The sequence below is a fragment of the Malania oleifera genome, chromosome 2 (assembly GCF_029873635.1).
Source record: "Malania oleifera isolate guangnan ecotype guangnan chromosome 2, ASM2987363v1, whole genome shotgun sequence".
In the NCBI taxonomy this organism is placed as follows: Eukaryota; Viridiplantae; Streptophyta; class Magnoliopsida; order Santalales; family Ximeniaceae; genus Malania; species Malania oleifera.
The window spans coordinates 135,321,282-135,342,031 of NC_080418.1; the positions used below are offsets into that span (position 1 = coordinate 135,321,282).

At 32.8% G+C, this 20,750-nt stretch overlaps 1 protein-coding gene across 1 annotated transcript; it reads right to left on the minus strand.

Moving 5' to 3' along the window:
* Positions 1-14,950: 14,950 nt before the first annotated feature.
* On the minus strand, positions 14,951-17,484 carry LOC131149672 (hypothetical protein At1g04090-like). Its single transcript, XM_058100316.1, has 2 exons — positions 16,798-17,484; positions 14,951-16,676 (listed from the first exon to the last, which is right to left on the minus strand). The coding sequence occupies exons 1-2, from the start codon at positions 17,006-17,008 to the stop codon at positions 15,106-15,108; spliced, it is 1,782 nt and encodes a 593-aa protein (XP_057956299.1). The 5' UTR covers positions 17,009-17,484; the 3' UTR covers positions 14,951-15,105.
* Between the last annotated feature and the right edge of the window lie 3,266 nt (positions 17,485-20,750).

Sequence of the window (20,750 nt, forward strand, 5' to 3'; positions counted from 1 at the left end):
TTAAGTCGAACTAATTTTTTTTATAGTTCATTAGGAGCCCACACTAATCAAGCAGGCCACATAGAGAGGTTAATTGGTAACTGATATCTCATCCTCTACTCCTTGTACCTCAGGATTTGAGCATATATATAACCTTCAAAATTGAAACTAATCCAAGCTTTTGGTATTGGGATTCTCTCTCTCTTGAGGATTCAAAAGAAACTATTATCGACAATTTTTATTACTATCAAAGTAACGTAATGCATGAATCTTATGTGACTCTACAATAAGACAATCATTTAAGTTTAGTTTCTAATCTCTTATATGCACATATAATTGAAACATGGCTCCTTCTTACAAGCAATCATATGCTTTAATTGGAGCATTGTTACTCTCTCGAAACAACTTGTTTAGGTAATTCTAAATTTAATAATTAACCTTCATAATTCTCACGTGAATTGATATATTAAAATCATCAAACTTTGACAAGCTAAAGTGGCTTTAGAATGTATAGAAATTCTAAAATATGTTGTATGAAAAAATGTTTATAGCTTCAATCAAACTTTTTTACTATTAATTGTATTATGTCTCATTGTCTCTTAACGGTAGGAGTCTTTTAGGGGGTAGTAGCACATCGAAATGACAAACAAAAAAAAAATCATAAACTACCTTTAAAACCTATTAAAATATATAGTAGAATAGTTTTAAATTGATGCCTCTTAACCGTTTAAAGTGTATCATATATAACAAATGCACATTACAAGGGCACATGTTAGCCTTTAAATAAGGCTTTTTGACAATTTTAATGTATCATTCTCGTCTAAAAGTGATTAGGGGCTGAATCTGTACACAGTATGTACAATTTTGAGAAGAAGATTGATTTGGAAGTTGTTGCGCTAATGTCTCGAAGATAGGTAGTCAATCTACGAATATAATCATAGCCCATGTTTTCAAATACATGCGCTCTTACACATACCAATTTTCAATAATTCATTGAATTCATAGAGGATATTAGTTTAATAATCACATCCTTAAGGTTAGGCAAGACATCCTGTAATTTAGCAAAAGAATCCTAAAAATGCTTTTAACTTCCTAGTTTCATTGTTAGTTGAGACCTATTAAGTCGTGCCTTAATTTGACCTAAGAAAATCTTCCTCCCCACATGATAGTGTTGTATTGGTCCCTATGGAAGGACTCATATATATGGTATAACAAAATAAGAGGTTATATGAAAAAAATTATATAGGGACTTACCCCTTCACATGTCCCCCTGCTTGTATTTTTATTTTTAATTTTTTGAAAAGGTAGCGTTCGAGACCTTTTGGACACTCGACTAATCTACTAGCATAATGAACACATTTGTCTACCTATCTCCACTTAGCTATAGCCCCCAAAACTCAATTTCTGGTCATTTAACCATAAGGGTTCGTTAGGATAAAAGATTTTACTTGGGAAAATAAAAGGAAAGGTAAAGGAGGAGGAAACTCATCTCCATTGTATTATCCTTCTATGTTAAATATTATTGAAAATGAAAGTTTATTTAATATGACTAAAAATATGAAAAAATTAAATATTAATGATGAGTAGAATTAAAATTTTGTTCATAAATATGATGTATTTTATTTTATTTTCATTTTTCTTGATAACCAAACATGAAAATGCAAATTCCTTCATTTTTATTTTTCTTTCCTTAATGTTTTTGTTGGCCTTGGTTTTTCAATCTTGTTTGATGATAATAAATAAAGGATAATCTAATATGAGTTGGTTGAGTGGTGATGTTTTAGTATTGAGTATAAGACAAAGTTCAAAAGGAAAAAATGGAAAGCTCAAAGAATCACAAAGTCTTATTCATATCAAGAAAAGATTCAAAAAGAGAGCTCGAAACAACTTCAATATGAGCAGAATATGAGGACACTTAAAGTTGACTCAGAGTTCAAGTCAAGAGGATCTTAAAGTGAAATACCATGGAAGACTAAAAGAAAAGAGTTCTAAGCTTTAGCATCATGATGTAAGTACTTCCTTTTTAAATATCTTTTGAAATATTTTTGAAACTCTTCTAGGGTAAAATATTGACTTAGAGACCTTATTTCAAAACCCGAAAAATGTTTTATAACAAATCAAAGTAAGAGAGCAAAAAGGATTTTAGAAAAGTAAAATGAAAATTCTGAAAGTGGTCTGCCTAGACAACTGAAGTTTCACTTCAGACGTCTGAAGAATTTCTTCAAAAGTCTGAAGATTTAGTTCAGAAGGTTGAAGATTTTATTTTTGAAACATAGAACAGACAGAACACTTTCAGACGTCTAAATGGTCAGTTCAGTCGTCTAAATAGGAACTTCAGAAGTCTGAACTTACGTTTCAAACGTTTGACCGTGTGTCCAGTTCAATTTTTCAAAACATTAAGGAACTTCAAAAGACTTAACCTGAAAGTTCAGTCGTTTGAACACTGTTAACAGTTAGAAATTTTAAATGTTTTAAATTTCAAATTAAGGTTGCTTGTGCCCCAAATTTTCTAAAAACTTGGGAAATACTCCAAGCAAGCAACGAAAACACTTTTCTAAACCTATAAATACATGGTTTTTCAAATCAAATTTATTCCAAGAAAGAAAGAATTGAAAAAATCTATTGAAAGCATCTTGCTCTTGAAAAACTCTCTCTCGCTCACTCATTGCAATACTCTTTTGCTGAAAAACTGAAGTACTGATAATCTCAAATCTAGTTCCTACTGCTGATATCCATTTAGAGAAGGAATTGGTGAATTCTATACTTGAGTTTTATCTTATTTCATCTTGATATTTAAATTCTGAAGTACATAGTGCTGAATTTGTACTAATCTGCGCTTTGAGAGAATATTCTTGTACGCAGCGATTATCTTATATTTTTGTAGTGTTTTTTATGATTCCAAGTTGTTAGATCGTTGATCAAGCGTGGGGTATCGCTTGAAGAGGTGATTACTCTAGCCTATTGAAGGAGTGCCCAAGTGTAAGGTATTGCTTGGAGAGGCGTTGCTCTAACCTTCTGAAGGAGTGTGTAAGGTTTTGTTCCACCCGGAAAGAAACATGTATAGTGGAATCCTTAGGTGGTTTGCCTAAGGTGAGAACATAGGTTATGGATAAGTCGAACCTCGTAAAAACCGTGGTCTCACTTTCTCTTTCCCTATTCTCTTTACTTTTCAGCATACCTATAAATTGTGTGAATGATTTAAATTCTTGATCATATATACTATGATAGTTTGGAAATTAAATAAGCCAAAATTAATTTATTTTTAAGCTTACAGAAACCGAAAGGGAGTACGTTGGTTGATCAATAATTTGCGGAAACTGTAAGAGAGTACGTTGATTGGTTAACACCCAAAGACTCTTTAACTAAGAGTTTATTTAAAGTCTAAACTTTTGGAAAGAGTGTTGAATGTGATATTGCTTATCATCTTGAAAGATCAATTTCATTCTCTACAGGGATTAAATCAAATTCATATGCACAAGACTACAAATAAGCAAATATTTTGAAATCTTGTAAAAGCTGAGAATTCCCACGAAGTTGCATATTATATTTTAAGTTGGTATCTTTGGTTGTTTAATTTATTAATTGATTGTTGGTTGGATGAGTGTTTAAGTTTTGATTGGATTGTGGATTGAATTAGAAACTAAGTTCTTTGCTGAGTGTTTGATAACTTAACAAGAGGTCAAAGAATTCACAAAAAGAATTAAAACAAATTTTAATAATTCAATTCACCCCCCTTCTTGGGACTACACCTTGGTTCTCAGTTTTTCAAGTTCGAAACATGACTTAAAAGTCTTAAATTTATTACCAGTGTCACCCTTGGGTGACCCATGTATATGTTTTTTTGATATAAAAAGTAGCAATGAATTTTACATTTATTATTATTGCATATATAGTCAGTGTAGATGCTTTACATGTGAATAAATTTATTTAAAATAAAATTTTATTTAAAATATTAATTTTTTTATCCACATTGAATATTTGTAACTATATTCTTAAATATAGTAATTTTTTTATAAAAATAATTTCATTGATTTAAAAAATAAATTAAATAAAACCTTTGTGTTGAAGCGGAAAAGGAAAGAGAAGCAATTTGTTATCTTGATAGATAACTTTAGAGTGCCCATGAAGTTTAAAAATAAATTTGGTAAGAGACTTTTTGTATTAAAGGGAAGAAGGATAGAGAGGCAATTTGTTATCTCCAGATAAGTTGAGAGTGCTCTTAAAATGTGTGTGTGTGTGTGTGTATAGAGAGAGAGAGAGAGAGAGAGAGAGAGCTTTTAAATATCTTTAAAATCAACATTATCATATGATAATAAACATTTAAATTTTTGAAGCATCATGACCATCTAATTGAGATTTAAGCATCAACACTATTACTAGGTTCTTATAGGTCTTCAAATTAGGATCTTACACCTTGAGAGTTTTCCTCTTAAACCCTTCCTTGTCTTGAGACAGTTGTTAAATAAAGTGAAATTATTGTCATGACTTTTTTTCTTCAACAATCTGTCCATACCTGTGCTCGATGTTTAGTCTCTTAAAAATTTGAATTCTACTTCTCATCAAACCTTGTTAACCTTTTTCTTGAACTATTATTCATTCTTTCGTCTATACTGAGGATACATATAAGTGGAGTGAGAATATAAAAAACGAGGTATCAGAAGATTAAAGGAGTACTAGGAGATGAATCATTTGAAGAAGATGAAATGGTGGGAAATGAAAAAGTTAGGAAAAGAAATTATTTGGAGAAGAGAAAAAGGCAATAGAGGAGGGGCATTATTAATTAAAATTGAAAACCTCTTAAATAGTTAGGGCAAAATAAGGGACATCATAATTAAAATTAAAAATTTCTTAAGTAATTAGGGCAAAATAGGTATTATGAAATTGGTCACAATGAACTACCAAAAAAGATGTTTTGTGCTTTTAGAAGAAGTATAATAAATAATTAGAAGAAAAAAAATAAAATACGTATGAAATAAGTTAAAATATAAATTTAAATATTAAGACCAGTGGTGACAATACAAAATTAATTGCAATAATATATAATTATAACTTGGAGCTTGAATGTAAATACAATCTTACAATTAGTAAAGATGTATAGGAAAAACATATATGGAATAGACAATTTCGTTAAACAATACCTTTTATTAGCCTTGATGGCTACACTATCATGACTTATTGTGTTTTGATGATATTAACTTACTTATTGTTCATAGTGTCTTCCATCTTTGCATATTATATTTAGTATAGGTATAAGTGACACATTCATGAAGTACTGGATCGAAGGCAAAGATTGGACTGAATTGATGATCGAAGTAGGAAATATCAAAAGGTCACGTACTCGGATGAACCCAAGCACAACCGATGGAAGCCTCATTATTGAATTATTTGTAATAAAAGTTGTGTGTGGTAGGAACTTGTTGTAATTCTTGCGTTTTGTTTCTGCATAATTTCTAAGTAAGAGTTGAGCAAATGCATGCATACTAGGACACTTGAGTTTATAGGATTGCACTAAAAGTCACAAACTCAATTCATAGTTTTCAAAGTTAAAATCAAAGAGTTTTTTAAAAGAATCATAAACTCAAATATGTTTTTCAAAGGGGCAAATTTTCAATATCTTGATTTTTCAAACATTTACATAGTTAGTTCTGGTTTTATCAAAACAAGTCTTATGTCCTTAGGATTCAAAGAAAGTAAAATATATTTTCAATAAAGGACATACAAGTATATAAGATATCAAAATGGTTTTTCAAATGTGTTTTTATTAACAAGATATCTTATATTCAAAGGGAAACTCTCTTGGACAAGTTTTAATTTTCATTAGACTTAATATATTTTATATACTTTTGTCCAAGAATGTTTTACATCATTAAAATGTCTTTTTGTCAAAGAAAAAACAAAACAATCGTCGACTAACATAGTGCAGCCTTAAGTCCTGAATACCTTTCTATATTTCGAGCATAACTTTTGCTAGAAGAGTCCAAAAAGGACGATATTGGTGTCTATGGAAAGTTAAGAAAAAATCCCACAACTTTTATGTTGATTAATTTTTCTGATTCAGGACTCTGGTTGACTAGTACAGGGGAATGGTCGACCAGAATAGGGGAATGGTTGACCAACTTTTCCAGTAGCTATTTTTTCCTCACAAACCAGGTGACTGGTTGACTAGTGCAGCACAATGGTTGACCAGTGGGTGAATGGTCAACCAGAGAAAGTGAATGATCGACTAGTGACCTCGTGCCCAGCTCTGTAATGGCTAGAAAACGACTAGTTGTTTTTTGGGAGTTGCTCCCAACAACTAGTTAACGGCTATAAGGGCTTTTTGGCTATAAAAACAAGTCCATAGACTTGTTTAGCATGGTTTTGATTATTTTATTACAAGAATTTAGTGAAATATATTTTGAATCCAAAACCAAGCACTTTGCATTTGCATTATTGTAGTTCATTCATCACAAGTGTTCAATCCTCTCTCGCTCATTAATTGTGTTTGATTCAATCCTTGAGAGAGTAGCGTGAGGAATTGTTTGTAATTCATATTTGCTCATTGTGAGGAACATTCTTTTGTATTTACATCATCTTGTGAAAGGTTCTTTGTGAACCAAGTTGTAAGGTTCTTTGTGAACCGAATTGGTGAAGGCTCTTTGTGAGCGTGTAGGGATTTGTTCCCAAGTGTAGGGTTGTGTATCCGAGTTGTAAGGCTTGCTCTACCAGGGAAGGATCGTTTATAGTAAATTGTGGAATCCTTGACTTGGTACTAAGGTATGGACGTAGACTTGATGTCGAATCATGTTAAATCCAAGTGTTGATCTTCTCACTCTATATTCTTTACTTTAAGTCTTGTGCATGATTTACTTTTGCTTATATTGTGATATAATTACTTGAAATCTTGCCAAGAGTTTTATTTTGTCGAGAAATTTAATATATGCAAAAAGTGCCATTCATCCCCCCTTCTGACTCTATATTGTATATCCGATGTGAGGCATATCGTATGTACTCCACGGGTTGAGACGTTTAACACCTTTAAAACACATATAGGACAAAAAATATTTAAGTATAATGTGTGTGTTTTTAGTGAGATTAATTGTTGATTAAATCACGACAAAAACATATCAACCTAACCTCCTTGGTCAGTGGAGAACTTGGAAAATACAAAACTGCAACAATATATCATTTTAGCATGGAACTAAATATTACGTTAAAACACATAGAATACAAACAATATTTAAATGTAACTTTTTGGTATGTTTTTAATGCAATTAATTTCTAATTAAATTAGTTAAAAAAATAAATCAATTTAAGTTCCTTGACGACAATTTTAACAATAGGAAGGAATTATTTAAAGAAGTAATTATATTTGTTTAATCAAAGGAGAAAAATTTCACCATCAATTATCGAAGATGGTTTCTGAAGGAAGGATAGCAGTAGGACACCCTTTTTTGCTAGAGGTGTAGCTATCATGTATAAAAAAAAAATGGTTGAAAAGAAAGCAGAAAAGAAAAGAGGGAGCAAAAGATGGGTCCTAATATAAATAATATTTAGGTATACTTTTTTTATGTGTTTTTAGTGACATTAATTATTATATATATGTATTTTGATAATTAGTCTTGACAATAATATCATAATTTAAAAAGTTATTTTATATTATTTATTCAACAAAATTAACAAATATTGATAAATTCATATGAATAATATAATATGTATGTAGTACTTAAAACTTTAAAAAATATTATGGACATATATATATATATGATATAAATTTATTTGTGAGATAAATTTAAGTGTTAAATTAATTAAGAAAAATAAAGTATAGATATAGATCATAACAATTTTGAATGAGGATTTAAAATGTAAAATTTGAGTAAAATTTAAATATTTTATTTTATAACATATAGAAAGTTGAACACTTATTAAATTACATGTATTTATGTATTTATATATAATGTAATTTTTTTAATATTAGAACTTTTTAATGGAGGGTAAGTGAGAAAATAATCACTTATTCTTTTGTCCCTCCCTTTAAATATCTTGTAACCATGGTAATCCTCTGCCAAATGTAAGGGTTTATCAATAAATAAATGAAGGACCTGCCCTTTTTAAAAAAAAAAAAAAATATTAATGTAACACGATATATATATTTTTATATTTTTGAATAATATAAATTAAAATTAATTCTATAACTTTAGTGGAGAAAATTTGTATTGTATTGTGTATATTATATTGAATATTTTAAAAATATTTTCAATCATTTATGCTAATTTTAGTGTATATGATGTATGTAAACATAAATGTAACATGATATATATATACTTTTGTATTTTCAAAAATATAAATTAAAAATAATTTAAACTTTTAGTAGATGTAAATATAAACAAATAATGAAGAAATTAGAAACTAATAATTTGAATTAATTTTACAATATAAAAGTATTAAAAAAGAAAGTTATGAAAAGTTGTTAAGTTGAGATTATTTTTCAAAAAATTATTTAGTGAAATTAATTGATGTTGAAATTTTAAATTTTTGTCCAATAAAAAGAGAAAATATTTATAAAAATAATTTTTTTAAAAAATTATTGATTAATATGGGGAGGATTTAGTGGGGCCCATGTGGGACCAAAGGAAAAGGGAAAAAATTAAAAAATATCAAAAAGATTAGTGGGCCCTTATTGAGAGAGAAAGGAGGGGAAAAGAAATAAGAAGGCTCAAAAAAATTGTGGGCCTTGCATGGCCCCGCATCTACTAGAATGAACTTTTTTAAAAAATAATGGGGTCCGCATGGGCCCCCTCTTATGTAAAAGATAGATGCAAAAGAAAAAAAAAAATCTAATATCACATGTCAGCACTAACTTAAAACTCTAGATTTAAATGGGTCCTTATAAGTTAGTTCAAATGGAAGATGCTTATTGCCTTTTATATATGTTCAACTATCACATTTCTTTGTAAAATGATGTTAAAAACACATATTATGGTTGGTGGTCGATGGTTAGAGAAATCTGCCCTTAATACTTTTTAAGGCAAAAACACTTACCTCTCTCAAAGTTCAGCAAAAAGATAGAGAAACATTCCTTGAAGTTTCAAAAATCCTAAGGATCTTCCCTAATATTTCAAAAAAGGGCACAAGACATCTCCTGAAATTTGTCAAAAGAACACAAATCTCCTCTAGAAAATTTAATTTTTTACAAAATCCAAAGGGAGATTTGTGTCTTTTTAACACACCTCAGGGGATATTCTTAAAATTTTTGAAATCTCAAGAAAAATCATTGTTTCTTTATCAAATTTCAGGGGAGGTTAGTATCTTTCATCCTAATTATTAATAATAGTGTTATTAGTAATGATATTTTATGATTCAAAAATCATTATTAATCCTAATTCCTAATTATTAGTGATGTGTTGGTCATTAATAGTCAAGTTTTATTTTATTTTTTTAATTCTTCATAGAATAAAGCTTTCAATTGATACAGAGTCCTAATCCATGCACTAATTCCTTTACATATATACATAGACACGCACACACTGAGTTATGCAAGCTTATTGACTAAGGTTCACTGGGCTTGTTAATTTCTTTAAGCTTAAGGTGAATTTTGATACAAGACATTCACACGTACACTTAAAGAACTTACTTGAACGACAGTTTGGGTGTACCTGTACTCTTTCATTAAAATTATATAAGTGAAAGTGTATAGACAAGATAGTACCAACCTAGTGACAAACTCAGTACATATTGAGTGTATTGCTTTTTGAATTTTGTGTTGGGGTTTTATATGTACATATATGAATAATTAATAAATAATCAAGTTATACCTTACTTCATGAATGGACAATAAGTGCATGGACCAAAATCAACTGTCAAACTTATTAGTATGTGATATACCCAAGATTGGTACGACCAAAAATAATCCTATAAGTATAATGGCACTCATAAATTTCAAGTCGAAGGAGTGTTTGCCTCCATCACTATAAAAAGGAATCTTAAGAGGAGGTAAGGATTTCATCCTCACCCACTCTCTATTTATTGTTGCAATCTGTACCTCTCACTCCCTAACTTAGGCATCGGAGTGATACCTCGGAGTACATCTTGAGTTCTCCAAGTCATTATTTGATTCCTTTCAGGTGGTCATGGTCAAAAAATGGTTCAATAAAAGTCTTTCGATTTTTGACAGCAACAGTATACAAGATACAATGACCAAGTCATGTATCTTTAATGGTTAATGAAAAAAATTGTCTAATTAAGATACATTGGATAATCTATACACATTTGCCAAAGTCATAGACCTTAAATCAATGACTTATGAATGTACCACATAAATTGAATTATGGTACATTCACATTGGATGACAAAAAGGAAAGACCATATACATACATTTATGATTATTTGATGGATTAAATAATTTATAGAACTGTATAAAGTGCTCTTAGTCCTTCTCAGGACTCAATTAAATTTGGTAGAATTTCCATTACTAAGCCAAATGTTAAAGTAAAGAGGAGAAGTTCAAATAGTTTCAACATAATTGAAGGTATATTATGAGTTACTGTCAATACCTATAACTATGGTTCATGAAGGTTCTTCTTATGAAAATTTTCTAATGAGTTGTATTAGAGCATAAGATTGAAATTTGTTTTATAAACTTAGAAAAGTTGTTTTCACGTATAAGGACATCATAATATATAATCACCATTATATTTTTTTTATTATATTGGTAGATATAAAAGTGATTGCCGAATAATATGATTCAAATGGAACAAAGGGAATTGAAAGATTAAATTTCATAGTGGATACTTGTAATTATGCATATTATATCTAAGCTTTGGATTAATGAAACTACAATCATCACTTGCGAAACCTGAGAATTTCTAAAAATATTTTACAATTTCTAAACAAAAAAATTGCTTTAAGAACATCGCGTTAGTTTCCTAGAATATCAAGTTACTTGTTTGGCATAATATATGAAATTGATATAATGAACCATGAGTGGGATGAAATGAAATGAAAATTAATATACAAACTAATTTCTTTTTATTTCATTGTATCCTTGCATATCAAACATTAGGTAAGGGCACAAATGCACGTACTGTCCTCACGACATGGTGCGGTGGAAAGACATCAACAAGCAAGAATGAGCATCAGAGGTTCAATTTTAGGTAGATACACTCACGGAACCAGCGATACCTGTGGATTGTGAGAGTTTACTCTGTGAGGTAGCGGGAACTGTAGATGGTGAGAGTTCACTCTGTGAGCCAATGGGGGACCATGGATGGTGAGAATTCTCTATGAGTCAGGGGGGACCATGGATGGTAATGGACAAGTGTCCCAAGAGTCGGGTTAGCCGAACATCCAACTGATGTACGGAAGTCGTGTCCACATCCGGATTTTACCCTAATTAGCAAGACTTGGGGGCAAAGGATGCTAATCCGTAGGTTTGGTGCCGCACCAGGGGATCCGAAGGATTCGTTGGTGGCTGAAGTTCCTACGTAATAAATAAAAATAAAAATGCACATACTTCTTAATTCTTATTCTGCATTAAATTTTAATACGATTTTATACTACACGTTATTCAAATTCAATGCAACTCTAAATCAAAGACCTCTCCAAATATATGGTAAGAGAACTTAGTAATGAGTACAATCCCCTCCCATTGAAATCATAGTGTATAAAATAATAAATTAAATACATGTTGAGCACTTGAATAATTGTATTTTATTCTTATTTTTCAAATTAGGAAATTAAACATGTCGGAAATTGTCAAAAAAGTTTTAAAAATTCTCAGTGTTTTTAATATTTTTTTTAATTTTAAACTTTAAATGGTAAGATATTGCTAATCTTATGTCTAGAGAAGCTTTGAATTTGTATAAGATATAATAAAAAATTATATTGAAATTTATTCCTATCTATCAAATCTAAATTTAAGGTCCGAAATTCATACTACTGAACCAACATAAGATAAGAGACGCACAACATGCTACTAACTCAATAGTAAATTATTTTTCCTTTCTACTTTCGTTTAAATATTACTGTTGCCGATGTTGTTGATATATGTTAACCTAAATTAATTTTAACATCATGCTGATATTAATTTTTTAGTTTATTAATTAATAAAAATATGAGAAAATGAATATTTAAAACACATAAACAATTAATTCTTCTAACAATTAAATATGCCAGAAGAAATAGCACCCCAATTAAATTTTTACGCGCCCAGACCCTCTTCAGATATATAGGCAAATAGCTGTATATAGAAAAAAAAAATTAATACACATTTATCATTGTTTGGAACTTGCATTAGATCAGGATGAATCAGTTAATACATACATACATATATATATATATATATATATATGATTAAAATCAATTTTTGTATAGTTAAAATCAATTTTCTTTAAACTCATTTTTTCACTAAAAATATATTTTTTAAATTTTAAATTAACACAACAATTTGGGTAAATGTGACTAAACTTGATGGGAAATTGGATGCTCAAAGTTCCGAGGAGAAACACAAAGTCGGTTTATGGAAAACATAATGCCGAACTAAAGGGACATTTTTGGCATTGAGTTAGGATCTTAATCGAATCAAAACACTCGAAATACTTCTAAGATTGAGGGTGTGTAGGGGGGCTGACATTCTATTTAAATGCGTTAAAGACGATGGCCCGTGATGCTATTATGGACTATATTTCCCTTAATTTTAAGTTATGTGCAAGAAGAGGGGTCAATTGTGCATTAAAACGAGCCTCTAATTATATTATTAGCACCGTTTAGAATTTGCATATCGTAAAATATTCAGGAGGAATTGAGAAAAGAAAAGAACAAACTATTTCAAATTGTTACACAAATAATGTTAATCTTGACTAGAACAATGTACTGATTAGTCATGTAAAACTATTGATATCTTTACGATTAAAAGACAGTTATTTTTTATTAATCTTATTTTTCACACTAAATCTTATTATTTTTATTTAAAAATGTTTGTTTAAACTATCCTTGAATAATTTTGATGCATGGTCCTCAAATTATATTTTTTGTTTACTATAGAATCACAAAAAGTTGACTAATTTTATTTATTTTTTCTTATTTTTTAACCACAAGAATACTACTTTTTTTTCAAAATTCTAAATTTATATTAGAAAGTTGAAAATATTTATTTTTTATTTTCTAGGTTTTTGATTTCTCACCTTACATTTCAGAGCATGGAATACTAACCTTGAATTTGAGTTTGCGAGAATTCTGATAAAATATATTATAAAATTATGTATGAATTTATCTTGAATACAAAAACTAAAATCCAAACCTCCAAAATTCATACTCCTAGATGTTATCTTATATAATTTTTAAAAAATAGAAAACGAGTTTCTTTTTTTTGCAACCATAGTTTAAAATCTATAAATAAAAAATGAAAAATAATTTTGATACAATTAGTCAATTTCTTTACCTTTCTTTTCAATACAAATCTTAAAAAGTAAAAAAAAAAAAAATTCAATTTTTGTGATTATTTTAAAATATTAAAATAAATAATTATTTTTCGTAACTCCTAAACTTCGTTCGTAACATCAACAAAAGTCACTTTACTCCTTTAGTAAAAATTAATTATTTGATAGGCCGGTCAACGAAGACAACCTTGTTCTCTTTTCATATTTCTTTCACTTTTTAAAATATAGTTTTTACTCTTTTTTATCTATTAGCTAATATCTTTTGACAAAAAAAAAATTAGATGATTTTTGATTATCACTCTTTTTTTTTTTAAAGATGATGGTATCTTCATTTATTTATTAATATATCATCACTTTTGGTGAAAGAATACCGTGGTTACAAGATAAAATAAAATGGAGGGTATAGAAAAACTCTCTCAAAACTATCACTTAATTAAAGGTAAGTCTTTTAAATAAAAAATGACACGTGGGCACATGACTTTTTTTTTATCAAGATGTAAATAAAAAATAAAAATAAAAAAATAAAAAAGTTGAAAATGGACCCACTAATATAAATATCTAAGCAAGAATGGCCTGAGCCGTTATGTCATGAGATAGTGTTATCATATCACTTCTATATCAGTGAACATGTGAACATTTTGGATCCTTCTTTATGAAGATATCAAAAAAGGCCAAAAAAAGGTATAAAAAATAATTAAAAATAGTAATTAAAACTTTAAAAATAAATAGATGGGCTCACATAACTACACATCATAATGAAATACACATGAACTTATTCGATATTTTGGGGTATATAAGCTTTTCGGTATGAGAATACCACTCATATTACTTGTCACGATTTTATTTCGATCATGTGGTGAGAAAAATGTTGGCTATGTAATGATTTTAAGCTAAATTTTATAATGTTCCATTTATATAGGAAGAAAAAAATTGTAAAACCTTATGGGTCAAAGTGAATAATATTTTGGCTAAAAAATACCGACCTTTAATTCCTTAAGATTTCAAAATTTTCACTAATCGTATGTCAAAAGATACAAACCTGTACTTAATAAACTTACTTTTTTGTAAAAATACAAGTGAAGGTTTGTGTGCTTTTGAAAAATCTGAAGGGAAGTTTGTAACATTTTTGAAACTTAAGAGAAGATTAATAAAATTTTTAAAAGTTCAGAAAGGTCATTGTCTCTTTATTAAAGATCTTCGAAGGAGTGTTTGTTCGACTTCTTAATGATAAAAAAGGAGATTGAAGTCTAAAATTTTCTAGTGCGCACTAATTTATTAAAATTTTAAAAAATAAATGATATATCTAACTAACTAATAGAAATTTAAAATAAGTACGATATAATTGTTTAAAAAATAAAGCACATAGTCAAAAAAAAAAATGTTGTTATGTAATTAAATTTTCATCTATAAAATTATATAATCGATTTTAATTTACACCTCAAAAGAAATTATTTTACAGCCACTTCAAAATTTTAAATCACAATTTGTATTCTAAGCCCATCCATTATTAAGAAAAAATAAACAGATGAAAAAATAAGTTAGCTTAGAACGAGAAGAGATGCATTCGACGCTTTTCAACGCGTCCATAACTTCACGGTCTTTTCGTAATAGATTAATTATTTGATCCGACAGAATTGCAATACAATATGATCTGCACTCGCAATTTGCTAGAGCCATCGTTATCATTGCAAAGGATCAATTCACAGAACCCTCAAACAAATTCATCTCCATCCCAGTTCCCTTTTCCCTTCGGCCCTGTCGGCCCTTCCTCTTGCAACAATTCCGGCGGCAGCTTCTTCACAATCTGCTCAAATTCATCTCTTATCCATTTCGGCAACGCTTTCTCCACTTTTCTGACCTCTTCATCAATGTCGTAGCTGATTATAGGACCCCATTCCCTCATATAGTTCAGCCACGGCGGCGGCGGCACCACGGCTGCCCCCAAGTGGTCGGCGGCGACCACCGTATACTTGACCCCCGTGTCCACAACCAGGCTGCTCTCGTCGGTTCTGTTCTCGATCCCAATTTTCAGCTTACTCCCCACCAAAAACTCCCCCGTTTGCGGGTACGAAGCGTGGCCATGGTAGGACGAGAACGCCGCAGCCTTGTTCTCGCTTTCGAACTTAAGTTCCGGCGCCGGCACCCTCACCCCTTTACTATGTTGCGCGAAGTAGATGCTCTGTAATTGCCCATTGAAATTGCTAATTCTCAATGTCAAATGCTCCCAATCCCCGACGTGTTGCCCAATGTTTTCTAATGGGATATCAAACGACTCGATTTTCAGAGTTCCGGCGCCGTTGAAAGGGTAGAAGAGCCACACCGCCAAATCGGTGACCGTCGCCCCCATCATTGGCTTTGCGTGGACATAAGCCTCGAAGCTCTGTATATCCCCCTTCTTTACCGTCTCCTTCGAGGCTCCGTCGACGGGGAGGTCCAGCCAGTAGGCGTCGTCGTTGGAGCCGCCCTGCGGGAGGTTGGCACCCGTCGGGTCGATCCGGACGGGGCTTGATTCTTGTCCTCTGGTGTAAAGCAGAGCACCGTTGTTGAAAAACCAGGGTACCGAAGAAGGAAGGAATTCTTCCTTGGGATGCATGTAGACGAATGGAGAGTAAGCTTGGAACAGAGCATGAATTTGGTCGAGATTGGGCATGGAAGAGAAATTATTCGGGTTTGTGTTCTTCAAGCAGCTGGCTATGGAGGAGTTCGCCAGATTGCTACCGGCTGTGGCAACGAATGTGCCTACCGGGACGCCCTGAGCTCGTGTTCCTCTGTTCTTGGGTCTCGAACTAGAGACGTTAATGGCTGCGCCTTGTCCCCAAATAAACGCGTCTGTCTCGGCGACGTCCGTGAGGTCGGACCGGACGCACCGGACTCTGTCGAGGGGAGGCTTCTGCGGCGAGGCGGTGACGACAAGACCGACGGCTGAGTAGCCAGCGGGCGGCTTCGGCTCCCAGAGATAGCCGACGTCGCCGTCTGTCTTGATTCCCGAGGAGCTGCTGTTCCAAACGAGGGAGTAGTCGAGAGGCGGCTTCAGAGCTCCGCCGCCGGGAGTGGCGTCCTTGGCTACGAGAACCCACCCAAAAAGAGAGTTTTTGTTGGGTTGGGCATAAGAACCGAGCATGAAGAATCCGTCGACAGCCGGAATCGGCGACGGGTCGAAGAATGTGGCGCCAAGGTCGTCGGGACCACCTTCCAGGGCAGCCCAAACTTTGGTGAAAGATAAAATTTGACGCACTTGCAGCCCTCCTCCCAAATCAATGGTCTCATTTGCAAAACCTCCCCCTGCAACCCAAACCAGCAAGAAGTTAATGAATTCAGTGCAGACAAAATTCTAAAAGCGGAGAGAGAGAGAGAGAGAGAGAGAGAATGTGATTGCAGGGTGCATGGTGGGGGTTGATTGTACCAGTTGGCCATATGGGTAATGGAGAAGGAAGGTGGAATGGAGCATCAATGGGCATATTCTTCTGAGTTATGAAGATTTGGTCATTCGCAGATGGGGGAGGGGAGTGCTGAATCTGCTGATGAGCGAGGCAATTCCCCATTGTTGAGCTTTGGAGAGAGAGGCTCAACAAAAAGAGGAGAAGTACAAGGAGAATAAGCGCAGGGGAAGGCATATTCGGTTGGGAAAAAGCCTAAAGAATGTGAAGAAATGGGCGAACTGCGAAGTGCAAATTTATGCGAGGTATCCAATCCAAATTGGTTGGTTATCCGCCAAGCCTCCTCTCCTGGGACTGGGAAAGCTTCTCTTTTACCTCAAGGGCCGCCCTGATTTGAGCTTGTCCAGATACTGGAGCAGTTTTTCACTTTTCCCCTCCACTGACCACTCTCTATTCCTCTTTACCCCGTCTTTGAGGGCGAAGCTTTGCATCCCTTTTTGGATTTGGAGAGCAATTCGGTGTGCCTACATTCTGTTCTGGATTTTTTATATTCAAATTATTCGCTTCACGTACTTTTTCGTTAGAAAGATGTTTCATATGTCAACATTAAAAAAGCAGCATGTCACGGGCACACGATAAGGCTACATTAGAATGTTGATCTCAGTTTGTAACTTAAAAAAATTGATACAGAATATTTAATAGGTAATTTCGCTTTTTTATTTATAACTTTAGCCTTATTGGCTACAATGGACCAATTTTCTTTTTTATTTTTCAAATATAATGATAACTAAGGCTCTCACCACAACAAAATATGCTTTCTTTTGAAAAATAGACTAAATTTTCAATTTGTTCACTTAGTCCTTTTCAAGAAAAGATTATTTTTACCAACATTCTAAAAGTAATGACCATAAATTAGACCTTCGCAATGAATATATATATGTATATATAAATTCTTTTGAAAATATTTGGTTGACATTAGCACTTTTGTTAGAGTAGTTATTTCAAACACATGCTCTCTCTCTCTCTCTCTCTCAACATGGCGGTGCACACCTCTATGCCTCTATGAGTAGGGGTGGGCAAACGGTCCGTTCGACCAAATTTGGTTAATTAACCGAATTAATCGAAATTTTTGGTTAAACATAACCCCTAACCGAACCGACTGAACTAGCTATGGTAACCGAACCGTACCAACCGAACTGATTTTTTTTTGGGTAATTCGGTTAACCGAATTTAACCAAATAATATTAAAATTAATTATTAAAAACAAAAAGTGATTGTTGTATAAAGCATGAACTGCAAATTGAAATATTCCATAAAATCTGAAAATTAGTTCAGTCACAGTTCTTGCAAAACTTGAAGGACGAAAGGTGAAACCATGGAAACCGAAGTTCGAACTTCGAAGGCAAAGATTGAATCTAAAATCAAACTTGCCGAGTCACTATCACTGACTATTTACAAAGGGAAGAGCCAAAGACTCGATCACTCGAAGAGAGAATGGAAGAGGCCAAGCGAGAACGCAGGGAAGAGGGAAGAGGAGAAGACTCGATCTGTCGCTCACCCAAACTCTCGAAGAAGGAACAAGGAAGGGAAGTGCCGAAGATGTTGGCCTAACAAGGCTTAACATACTAAGGAATCTAATTGTGCTATCAAGTGTACCTACAGGTATTATAGATTACAAGCACAACGAACGATGTAAAGTCATGAAGAACACAAGTAAAATGAAGAATGTCTATTGAAGAAGAGTTTGGATGATGATCAACCTTAAAGACATGAAGACTTAGATAGTATTCCATGTTTATTGTAACATAAGTCTCATGTAAGTTGTGACGACCTGCTTAATTTTCACCTTTTTTTTTTTCATAATATTATAATAAAATCGATATCACAAAACTCCGCAGATCATAATCCACCTAGACCCGTGGATACCAGGAATACATCAGAACATATAGCAGAAGCCTAAGCAGTAGGAAACATATAATCATATACATCTCATTATACCATACATCACAATACCAGAGTTACTACAATCACTATATATATATATATATATATACACAATACTCAACCCAAAAGATACCTTGGGGCCATTTTCACAAAACACATTTGACCCTATCAAAACACTTACCCTTCTAGAAGGGTAGATCAACCGTACTAGATCAACGGGGCCTTACCCACTCCCCTATCAGGGGCTCCTGAAATGTTTATAAAATTTGGGGTGAGACACCTCTCAATAAGGGAAATAAACTAACACTAGTGTGTGGCAACATAAGCATTTTTGTGTTCTATATAAAATCATACATAAACATATTAGTATAACTATCTGTATCATATCTGGGAAACATATATTTTCAAATCATTGCAGAACATACGTGATTTTCATAAATATAATCCATCTCGTATAACATAATAAGAAAACAATCCTGGTAGGTTAGCTGCATGTTGTCATATATTACCCCCACATGACTGGGTTGTGTCGTCCGAAGGCCGGACTTGACAATGGTTGGCTGACCACTGCTAAGTCAAAAGTATAGTCTGTAAGTCTGATGGGTCTGCCAGACCTGGTCCGTACACCAAGGGCACTCACACACTTCTTAAAACCACATCGACCATCTAATCTCACATCACTCAGTATAGCGGCGTTAACACCAATATCATGATCATGATGATCATGGACACATACCAACGATACCGTGCAAGTGCTAGCCTAAACCAAGTCAACCAGGTTCTGATATCATATAACATATACTGAAACTGTGATACAGGGATATTTCATATCATTAATTATTAAATCAATCGTCTCATTTTGCATATATACGTATATCATGAAAATCATCGCCCCGTACTTCGGTATTTCACATTTTACTATAACTCGGCCCGTATGCCGGCAAACATTTACATAGCTCAGCCTGTACGCTGGCAAATCACATCCATAACTCGGCTCATACGCCGAAAAATCATATACATAGCTCAGCCCGTACGCTGGCAAATCATTTCCATAGTTCGGCCCGTAAGCTGGCAAATCATACACATAGCTCGGCCCGTACACCGGCAAACATATCAAAATCTCAGATCGTACGCCAATTTTCCATTATAAAAGTCTGTATCATTAACACATTCCTAGAAAATAGTATTTCATATTAATTTCTACTTATGTCACACTAAAAAGGTTTTTCGTATATTTAACATATCATCACCTTTAATAGCATTTTCCCAAATATAAATCATATATAAATATATTTTTTTTCCTGAAATCAAATTGTCACCCCTCGAACCTTGAAATGGGACCCAGGGGTGAATTAAGTAACCTAACCTGTCTCTATATCAATATAAAATATACATGATACCATATACAAGAGAGTCCGAACCCGTGGGGTAATGGATGCCCTATATACATACATACAATATATGTCCATACTCATCAATATACGTAGTGGAATACGGTCTTTCTTTACATCAAACTGTACCATACCAAAGTCTATACCATACAGGGTTAAACATACCTACAAATACCATACATACCACGAGTGTCTACAAAATCCATCAGGACAACCCGGTTACAAAATTCGTACCTATCAGGTACTAACAGTAGCTAAACACACCCCCCGCTTCCGGATGCTAGGATGCTAGTTTCAGCTACCCGAAGGACCTGAAAACCATTTGTATATATTCGGGGTGAGACACCTCTCAGTAAGGGAGAAAACAGGTTATATCAGTGTGTGGCATACCAGTGTCATTTTCATACTTCATAACACATACATACGATACAATTTGAAATACATACGTACAGTTTCAAAACAAGTTCCATACATTCCCATACAATTCCATACAGTTCCAGTATTTGCACAAAATCCATTCCAGTTTATACCATACTCAAATACATACATACATACATATAGTCAGTGTCGTCACACTACTCACAACTGCACAAGTCACCTAGTCTCACAGCGGTTACGTTTCAACACATTAAACTACAAAGGTT